Source organism: Alosa pseudoharengus, unplaced genomic scaffold, assembly GCF_046254945.1.
Source record: "Alosa pseudoharengus isolate Yale_2024_CS ecotype anadromous, Long Island Sound unplaced genomic scaffold, YU_APseudo_1.1 YU_APseudo_1.1_scf_11, whole genome shotgun sequence".
NCBI classification, from domain to species: Eukaryota; Metazoa; Chordata; class Actinopteri; order Clupeiformes; family Clupeidae; genus Alosa; species Alosa pseudoharengus.
This window is the reverse complement of record NW_027468576.1, coordinates 25,668,001-25,677,678: the sequence shown is the minus strand read 5'-3', so window position 1 is coordinate 25,677,678 and position 9,678 is coordinate 25,668,001. Positions and strand designations below refer to the sequence as shown.

At 43.2% G+C, this 9,678-nt stretch overlaps 2 protein-coding genes across 3 annotated transcripts in view; both read right to left on the bottom strand.

Annotated features, from left to right (window-relative positions):
* Positions 1 to 340: 340 nt before the first annotated feature.
* dmap1 (DNA methyltransferase 1 associated protein 1) lies at positions 341 to 6,617 on the bottom strand. Of its 2 annotated transcripts, XM_076278583.1 has the most exons (12): positions 6,509 to 6,617; positions 5,836 to 5,946; positions 5,605 to 5,696; positions 5,113 to 5,311; positions 4,694 to 4,852; positions 4,317 to 4,484; positions 3,227 to 3,412; positions 2,920 to 2,991; positions 2,110 to 2,182; positions 1,561 to 1,844; positions 1,163 to 1,253; positions 341 to 1,124 (listed from the first exon to the last, which is right to left on the bottom strand). In XM_076278583.1, the coding sequence occupies exons 2-11, from the start codon at positions 5,926 to 5,928 to the stop codon at positions 1,194 to 1,196; spliced, it is 1,386 nt and encodes a 461-aa protein (XP_076134698.1). In that variant the 5' UTR covers positions 5,929 to 5,946; positions 6,509 to 6,617; the 3' UTR covers positions 341 to 1,124; positions 1,163 to 1,193. The 2 variants fall into 2 exon arrangements, with proteins under 2 accessions (XP_076134698.1, XP_076134697.1); XM_076278582.1 differs by having other exon boundaries at positions 341 to 1,253.
* Positions 6,618 to 6,871: 254 nt separating this feature from the next.
* Positions 6,872 to 9,678, bottom strand: part of obscna (obscurin, cytoskeletal calmodulin and titin-interacting RhoGEF a) — a 49,303-nt gene continuing 46,496 nt past the window's right edge. Inside the window, exons 72-74 of the mRNA XM_076278581.1 lie at positions 9,520 to 9,616; positions 9,055 to 9,204; positions 6,872 to 7,852 (exon numbers count right to left, since the gene is read on the bottom strand). Of these exons, the coding sequence (XP_076134696.1) occupies positions 7,669 to 7,852; positions 9,055 to 9,204; positions 9,520 to 9,616 (431 nt within the window). The 3' untranslated portion in view covers positions 6,872 to 7,668. The remainder of the gene's footprint in view (positions 7,853 to 9,054; positions 9,205 to 9,519; positions 9,617 to 9,678) is intronic.

The window sequence follows — 9,678 nt, the reverse complement described above, 5'->3', positions numbered from 1 at the left end:
GAGATTGGGGTCACATTCTCTGCCTGGATTAAGGTTTCAGTCAATCCCTGGGCCTACCTAGCACACCACACCACATTACCCGTCTTAACAGAATGCGGTCAGTGACCTGACCATGCAGTGGTTTAACACTTCCACATCTACATCAGGGTCAGCACTTAAAACAGGCCACAATTGGTTTACTTTGTGTGACTCACTAGCAAACCATAAAATCAGATCGAATTCATCCATTTTCCTTTGAGCCTTTCTATAAAAATACAACTAAGTGAAATTGAGGGTTCTCTCCGATTCTCTTCCTTGCTTACACACACACACAAATGATAGAAATAAACTATACACCAAGTTGAGAAAAAAGCAAAATACAAAAGCACAACATTTATTTAATTTTTTCAGAGGCCACTGTAGAGCAGGGAGAATGTGGTTGCCTTTTTGAAGCAGGTGTCACAGCATCAACCACCTATCTGCTCTGTAACAATCAGAGCACTGCACACAGAGGGCAAAGAGTGAAACCATAAACAAGAGATGCCTTGCTTTGCCCCCCCATGACAATGCAGGACATTCACAACACAGTTTATTAGATTGAGGTCTGGACATACCAGTGACTAGAGAATGACAGGGAGGGGAGGCAGGGGACAAAAAAAAAAAAACATAGTACCCACAATATACCCTCAGAGTAGGAAAGCAGGATGAAGCTGGCTTCCCCTTCCCCTCTCAATGCTTAATTTTGCACAGACAGGCCAGTACTGTTGCAGGTATCCATTAGCCCTGGCTGCCAATTTACAGTTCATCTGGCCTCGGCACGGCCAGGCTGGCCCGTGGCGGGACAGAGGCGGGGGAAGTGGTAATGGAATGGAATGTCAGCGGTGGTCTGTGTCACGGTGACGCTTGAGTCGAGTCCGGTGGATGCAGAAGAAAGGAGGCGGGCGGTGGAGAAAGAATAGTTGGATTGGGGGGGGGGGGGGGGGTCTAGCGAGAGCGCCATCCGCGATTAGGAGGAGAGCCAGGGCTTTGGCTCTTTCTGGGGCGCTTGATGGATGACTAGCCCTATGAAATAATCCACCCCCCTCCTCCTCTATCCTCCTGCCTGTCCCTCCTCCCTCCACATGGCCCCCTCTGCTGCGGGCAAATCCTGGAAACATGCCCTCTGCTCCCCCCTCAGTGCAATATGTCCATCTGATTAAAACACATCGTCCGCATCAGGGCTTCTTCACCTTCTTGATGGATGAGGAACTGGAGGCTGATTCCCGTCGTTTCCGCTGCAAAACAGGACACGGACACGTTAAAAGCACTACACGGCTGTAAAATAATTAAACATACTATTTGAGCTGTTATGTATCAATGCAACACCTTTATTGTTCAGTGAACTCTGGAAGGTATTTATTGTACATAGTTTCTTGAGCCTATTCTACACAATCACATTCCTCTGTCAATCAAAAGAAAATATACAGTCAAGCCTACCGGAGTCTTGCATCCAACATGGAAATGCATACAAATGCTTGGAGAGTTCATGTGTTTTATTAAAAACAGAAAAAAAAGCATCTTGGGTTTTTTCCTTCTACTCACCGAGTTCGGAGTGAGTGGGGCCCCCACCACATCGATGATCTGCTCCTTGGCCTCCGTCTTGATGTCATCAGCAGACGGCCAACTCTGACTTTCGACGCCCAGGCCCTCGCCCTGCGGAGGGACGGCCCCTCCGGCCTTGAGCAGGGCCTCGTAGCGGTGGCGCAGCATCTGCTGCTCATACTCGCAGTTGCTGTGCGCCTGCTTGAGCTCGTACAGCAGCACCAGGTCGCTGCGCAGCTCGTTGAACATCTGCACGATCTCCTCCGTGGGCATTGGGTTCAGATCTGTGATGGAAGGAAGACGGGAATTTGATGTTTTTTTATTTCAAGAGTAACTCCTTGCTCCTTGTTTAAAATTGCTCTATAGAAAAGGGCATATTTGTAATGAGAGTCTTTGTACAATGAATAATAGTTAAGGACAGGTACTGGGAGAGTTTAACATTACATCAGCAGTGTGACGACTGATGTTTGTGTAAGTGAAAGTGAGTTTGTGTATTACTGCAGCATAATAGTTTGTACATGTGTATCTGCATATATTCACAGAACTCACCAACGCCCTGTTCTGTGAGAATCTGCTCAATGGCTTTGATCTTCTTCTGGCCAACAGAGCTAGGGAGCTTCATCTGAGACGCACACAAAAGCAAACAATCAGCACAAATAAGAGTTTACATCTACTAGACAGACTTCTTAACACTGCAAAAGGAAATTACACATTTTGACCAAGTGCAAATTGCAGAAAGCAAATAAGGTAGAACATTGGCGCAAACGGCCTAAAGTCTGCTTTACTCTCAAGTCTACACTCTTAAGAAAACAGGAGAGCCTCTGGTCATAGACTCCTCGGTGGTGGCGCTACTCCATCTGGAGCGATCCCATCTCAAATCTCCAGTGGCTACCGACTGGAAAGGAGTGTGAGAGTGATGGCCAAAGAGAGGCCCCATCCCTCACGCACTTAACACCTATGAAATGCACTGCGGAGGGGGGCCGATCAAAATGTGTTTATCCACTGGAGCCTGGCAAACAGATCGCCCGGGAGATGTGAGTAATACACTTCTGCGGGCGCTTTAATGTCTTTTGCATAGAGAGCTACCACCCCTCATCACTCTTTAAGATGAATCCCACAGTGAGCCACTATTACTTTGCAGCCGCACACATACATCACACGGGTGCTAATTACAGAAAAGGGCTACACACACACGCGCACGCACACACACACTCACGGCACACTCAAGAAGCTGGTGAGGTTAGTGTAGTCTGGGCTTGACTGGGGCTATGTTGCAGGACAAAAGCAATGTCTAAAGAGAGTGAGGGGTGATGGAGCAGTGATAGGTAGTGTGTGTGTGTGTGTGTGTGTGTGTCTTACCCTCTGGCTGCGAAGCGTGACTCCAGCTGATTTGAAGTCTGGGAACTTGATGCCAGCTGTTTCAGGAACAGCCTGTCATGACAGAGAGAGAGAGACAGGACACAGAGAAAGAGAGATTGAGAGAGATGACATACACAGAGTAAAAAAAAGTCAGCCTCCCACTGCTGAGAGATTAAAAGGATGAAATATGATATATGCATAATTTAGACAAAATTGTAAGGAATTTGACTGAATTTCATTTCACAGAAAATGGGATTTTATAGCTTTCCAAAATGTAACAGCTTGAGTGTGGTGCTGGGTGAGGTACCGGTTTCTCGGTCTCGCGTTTCTGCGGTAGCTTCTTCTTGGTGGCTTTGCGCTCAGCACGGCGCATCTCTGTGTTGGTGTCAGCCGCTGTGATGAGCTTCTGCAGGTCCTGGGCCTTCTTCTCACGCTCCTTCTTCCTCGTCTCAATCTTCCGCAGCTCCTGGACAAGATACTCTTCTTCTGCCACCTGCAGGTGGGCAGTGGAGAAGTAACATGATATGGTTCAATCAGCATCTAAAAAAAAACCTCTGGTGGCTGTAAATAAGCAATTTCTAGAGAGGTCTCAAATCATGTGCCAAAGGGCATTTAATGTGTGTCACACAGAGCTCTTCCATATGCATCATTTCCAAATTCAAAATCTATTAGTTAATTCAAGCTCCATCCATATACTTCTTAAATACAGGGTTCCCACCTGAAATGTAAAATTCAATGACTTTTCCCTGACAGAAAACCTTAATTTCCATGACTTACTATATAATAAAGGGTACAATATAACCTTCATACAGATTATAGAACAGTCACGTAGCGTTCAAAAATCGTTTACTTTTTTGTAGATGAATAAATTGGTATTAAATAAACAAAGAAGTAAAGCTAATAACCAGATATACACCAATTCAGAGTGGAAATATATTTTGGCAAGTACATTTTAAACGGCTACAACATAATTCCCTGATATTGCATGACTTTGTCCGCAAAAAACTTTCTATGTCGGGAACAGACTTTCCAAAATTCCATGATATTCCAGAAATTCCATGACCCGTGGGAACCCTGTAAATACTACTTACTTGAATTCTAAAAATACAAATATAGATTTGCAGTGGGAATTAAAGTTACATATCATAAAGAAAAACAATAGACAAAAAAATGAAAATAAAAAATAACCCCACTCCTGATATACAGCTGTGTAGCTTATGAGTTGCTGCCACCTACAGGTGTACCAGCAGCAAAGCAGGACCACTTGCATCCATGACATTCACGAGGACCTCTCATTCACGCTGTTAATGTACACTCAAAGCACATATTGCAAAATCCATCGAAAGCTTTGGGTATGTACATGTGAGTGAGTGTGTGTGTGTGTGCGTGCGTCTCACCTGCTCTGGGGTACGGTTAAAAAGTCTCTCCAGCTGCTCTTTCCTTCGCCGCTCATGTCCCGCATCGAAAATATAGATTTTAGGCTCTGTCCCCGTAGCAGCGCGTACTTTAGTCAGCTTGCCACAGATGGTATAGTAGCGCTCCTTCAGGTCCTCCACAGAGCGTTTCTGTTGGACGAGTCACAGCACAGATGAGAAAAACACTCTATATTATATATATATATATGATGTGGTTTCCTTCTTTAAGTAAGTGAGTCCGTAAAAATCAACCTAAATCCATACATGGTCTGAGACCTTTGAAGGTTCAAATCTACAGCAAAATGAAAACAACAAACAACTACATATGTTACAGCTGGGAGCAATGGGTATGGTCTTACCCTGTACTGTTGATGGTCATAGCGGTCATGGATGACGATGAAGCGCAGGTCGAAGCGTTTACACAGGTCGAACAGGTGATCCGTCTCTGTCTTAGTCCAGCCGTCGTCATGCAGATACATCTGATATTCTTGTTCAGAGTACACAGGCACCTGTACTGCCTAAAACACACACAAAAAAGAGAGAGCAGTCAGTTGACTGCAGACTCTCACCCCTGTCCAGCAAAATAAAAGCAAAGTGAAGCCAAATCCCTTCATTTACATTCTGAGCTGGATCCAGATGATCATGTCAGGACCAAGATATAGTGACCCTCTGCCTTGTATAAGAATATGAGGTACATTGGTCCAGTTCTTTTAATGTTATATAAGTGGGCACACAGATGATACCCACTGATTCTCACTGGCTCTGATGCATCTCTTACCTTGTTGAAACGGGCAAACGGATAGTCCTTGCCCTCTTCCGCCACTCGTCTCCAGTGGTGGAATATGGCTCCGTCCCGCCTGGCTGGGTTGGCGAAGGGCATCCATTTCCAGGGCCGTACCTTCTTGCAGCCCAGCTTGGCTTTCACAGTGCGGTATCCCTGAGTAGTGTCACTGGGCAGCAGCGGCGGAGCGTCTCTACTTGAATACAAACAAACGACATTCTCTACATTTACTTTCATTCTGTTATCAGACACTGTTGTCCAAGCACAAACAGGATTGACATTTGGAACATCGGGGTGTGTGCTGGCTGATAAGTGATAACCCAACTGACACTGGTGTTCTTATAGGCTTTACAAATTGATCTACCGGAGTTTTCCCATTTTACAATGCACTGTTGATATAGCCTATATATATAGGAAAAAGCAACAAGTTAATTAGCAATTATGAACACTGCATTATTAAAGCAATGATAGCAAAGATTTAGTACTTACTTTTTGTCTGAATAGAGGAGAGCATAAACCTCTCTGTGCATGCCCTCTGGCCGTTTGAATGTTAGCGTCTCTGTCGTTTTCTTCACTTTTTTCTATATCAGGCAGAGGACACAAATCAAGAACTGAAAATGCCCATAAGCACAATTTCAGAAATAACAGGGCTGGTCCCCAGATAAGAGTGTAGACAGAAAACATGTCACTCCGGCACAGACAGCTTTTCTTCCCTCTTACCTTGTCAGAGTTGATGATGTCTTTTTTACTGATGGGTCCAGCATCGTCTCCACCTGCCAGCTCCAATATGTCTCTCACATCAGCACCGGCCATGATGTAACTTTACCGACACTACAGACAAACAAGGTTTTACATTTGACACGCTAAATGACAGTACAGTATCGAGATACCGCTACACACAATTTCTGCGTGCGTGCTCTAGGACGAAGACTGGGCCACAGCGCACCAGCAAGCCCATAACACAAAGCTAGCAAACTAAGGTCAATTACCTTGCCAAGGTAAAGCAAAGCGGACACTACGACGTCAAAATAAGTAGCTAGCGATGGCTAGCTATCGACGTGTGTTAAGGTAACGTTGTAGTTAACGGACATGTTAGCTAATGGGCTACAGAATGGGATTTCTGGCATGTAGATATTAGTCACCGTTCTGAATATTATAACAATACAGTTCTAACATGTTTCTCCTAAGTCGCAACTGGGATATTAGGCAATCGAATACACAGAACAAAACAATAACGTTACAGGACTAACGTTACAACTGCGTTAGCTCGCAAAGCTAAGTTAGCTGACTCCTAGCTGCGCGGGATTCACGGGAAAACACATGCACTGCAGTTATCAGATTTACACGTCCATTTGTATGGTGAAATTACATTTCTGCTGAAAATTCAATTTACCTGTCCACTTAATTGCTTCTTGTGTAGTTTATCTGTCCAGATGTGATTAGCTTAGCTAGTTTACTGCACTCTTCATTGATACAATGCAAGCCAGTTGAGTATTTCTTTGGTTTTAAATAGTGCATTGAACTTAGCTCATCGCCATCTAGTGGCGTGGCGTATCATTACAGCGAAACTTTTGAGGATTTTGATAAGGGTGGTACTATTAGTGAAATGTTCCTAATATATTATTCATGGACTTGATTTTATTAGATAGCCTACCATCCAATCTCTTAATCCATAATATGTTGGGTATTATTTGTAGTTATGAAAAATTGCAACCACCTCCTGTAGTGCTTAACAATAACATTATTCAATGGCTCCTAATTGTCAAACAAGTCTTTATTTGCAGTTTTATGGCACAGAACCAGTGCAAGCTAAACATTACATTCTGAACATTCCCAAAACCCACAAAGACAGAATCTTATAGGCAGCAGACTGAAAAGAAGTTAATGCAACAGCCAAAAAGGACTTGCCTCCATGCACTGATGTCCTATTATTGTAAGCGTATCCCTGATATCACAAAGGAAATGTATAAATACACATGAGCCAGAATTAAGCTTATTTCAAATATTAACCTTGTGTTTGAAAAACATTGACAAAAAACTGCAATACACTGTTTTCTTATGGTAAGATAAACTGAGATTCTAGGTTCAAACTAACCAAAGAATTTACAAACCTATGCAAAAAGGTCAATCTATTAAAAGTATTCATTTTAAATAAACAAAACCCTGTTGCTACAATGGCCTCTTTAAATCACACATTTTCAGTTACTCTCCATGTCACTTCCATGTAAACAAAAACAAAGTTGTTTACTAGCTATAAACATAGCAGTTCATAAAGTGACAAGTATGCTGTTTGTATACCATAAATTAAATGTAGACTTTTTGCACACTATTGTTGACAAATGTCTCATAGGCTACTAAAACCCTTTTCATGTTAAACACAATTATACAGCACTTCTTCATAACATGCTAACTCCATGTTAGAATGACAGCAGCGTTAAAAAAGAAAATATCTCACAATATCTCATTCAAAGATCTCACAAATAGATTCACATTTTCACATTTTAAAGCAGTTCCCCTGTTGACAGTTCAGGGCCCCCTCCCTCCAGAAGTCCCCTACTGCAGAAGCGGGACCTTAGCCTTGGTTCGGATGTGGTCTCGCTTGACCTCACGCTCCTGGAGGAAGGCCTGCAGTTTGTCAGTGGAGAAGCAGACCATGGAGTCTCTGGGTCTGGCCGCGGCACGGGCGTCCCCACGGATCCAGGGGTTCTGGAGGCACTCCCCAGCCGAGGGTCTCCCCCTGCAGACAGGCAGGCAGCAGCCACAGCCATTTATTTATTTATGTATTTATTTATTGCACACTTTTTAGATACTTTCATCCTAACCAACTTCCAATACAGTGCTGATATACATTCTGGGTGGATGGTTGGATAGATATACAGACACACATACACACAGACAGACAGACAGACAGACAGACAGATTTATTTCCTCATCAGTATGTGTGGGGATTGATCTCATGACCCCATGCAGCATTGAGCAACAGGAACACAATGTTGAAAACACGTATGTTGTGCCGAGACACATGAAAAGCCAGCAGCAGACACTCAGGGCCCTGTGCCTTCTGGCACCAAGATCAACAAAACAACAGTGCCAAGCTATAGTGTGCAATGAACATGATATACAACCATTGCTGTGCCTGGTGAAATAAAATGTGGAAAAGGTCTGACAATAAGCATGATGCACTTTGGCAGGATTCAAACCACTTTCATCTTTGTGACAACAGTTTTTTTTTTTTAATGTAGTCCATTATTTACACATGGCCATTATACGCCCAGACGTAGAAATGTATTGGCTTATAAATAATGTTACTTTCAAAATGATTGAGTATTTCAGTAAATCCTGTATTATACTCACAGGAATGTGCAACACCACTCTTTTCAGGAAGAGCGACAGTAAGTCTGCCCTGATTAAAAAAGATTTCTCAGTATACCACCTCATCAATGAAAACAATTAATAAAATCCAACTATTAAATGTTTTCCCCAAATCTCTCTTTGAGCTATCCCACAAGGAATGGCATTTCATTCATGAAATTTATGTGGCTTTAAGTAGCAAACCCATAAGTCCAATATTTATTTTGTAAAGGGATTCATACATTCTATCACTATTTTACTGAAGAAACGGTTTGGTATTTGTATTCAACATGTCTATTACCCCCATGATGTTAATGTATGCTGATAGCTATTGTAATTAATACCCCATACTGTAGCCAGTTTGCACATCTGGAACTGCTAGTTGAGATGTGCACACTCACCAAATACAGACACATGGAGCCTGCTCATGGATGTGTGTGAGAAAGACCGGGCCTGTGGAATTAACATGACTCAACAGAAGTGTGTGTGTGTGTTTGTGTGTGCATGTGTGTGTGTGTGTGTGTGTGTGTGTGTGTGTGTGTGTGTGTGCATGTATACATGCTTGCGTGTGTGTGTGTGTTTGCTCACCAGGCTTTGTTGTTGAGCGTGCTCTTCATGAAGTTGATGGCTCCTTCCGACAGGCCTGGGTAGCAGCGGCCAAACTGGATCTTGCCCTTCTTGATGTTGCGATCCCTTTCCCAGTTCAGGTCGGCATGAAACGGGCTGTCTGCGCTGAGCCTGAGCATATTATATGGGAACACCATAAGATAATGTGGTGCTTTTCTGACTAAGATGAAGTGTTGCTGCTATGCTGTCATGGCCACAGCGTGCCAGTGTGGAGCCATTGTGGAACACAGACGGTTTACTTGCTCCCATGACATCATTCCAGTGTTCTTAGCCAGGTGTTTATGGCATCTATGTGTTTTATTACCAAATATGACAGCTTAAGATATTGCAATTCTCAAAAAAGTCAGATGATTGTCAATATGGCACTATGTTGACAGGAAAGGATTAACCTCTGAAGTGGTAAATTCAGATTCAAGACATACTCACATGATAAAAGCCAATACGCCAATCGCCCAGATATCTGTTTCAGGTCCAACTCCTTGGCCTTCCAAGATTTCAGGAGCTTTGGGAAGGACAATGTAAACTGACAAAAACATAACAGTTGGATAAAATGTATCCTTAAAAACTGATGATATGTTGTCATCC

What these genes read in the sequence shown, in the direction of transcription:
- dmap1 (XM_076278582.1), bottom strand. Translation starts at nt 5,928, where the DNA reads ATGGCCGGTGCTGATGTGAGAGACATATTGGAGCTGGCAGGTGGAGAC. An exon ending in ACATCATCAACTCTGACAAG is followed by an intron (nt 5,697 to 5,835) that starts GTAAGAGGGAAG and finishes TGCCTGATATAG; the next exon opens with AAAAAAGTGAAGAAAACGAC. An exon ending in TTAACCGTACCCCAGAGCAG is followed by an intron (nt 3,413 to 4,316) that starts GTGAGACGCACG and finishes GCCCACCTGCAG; the next exon opens with GTGGCAGAAGAAGAGTATCT.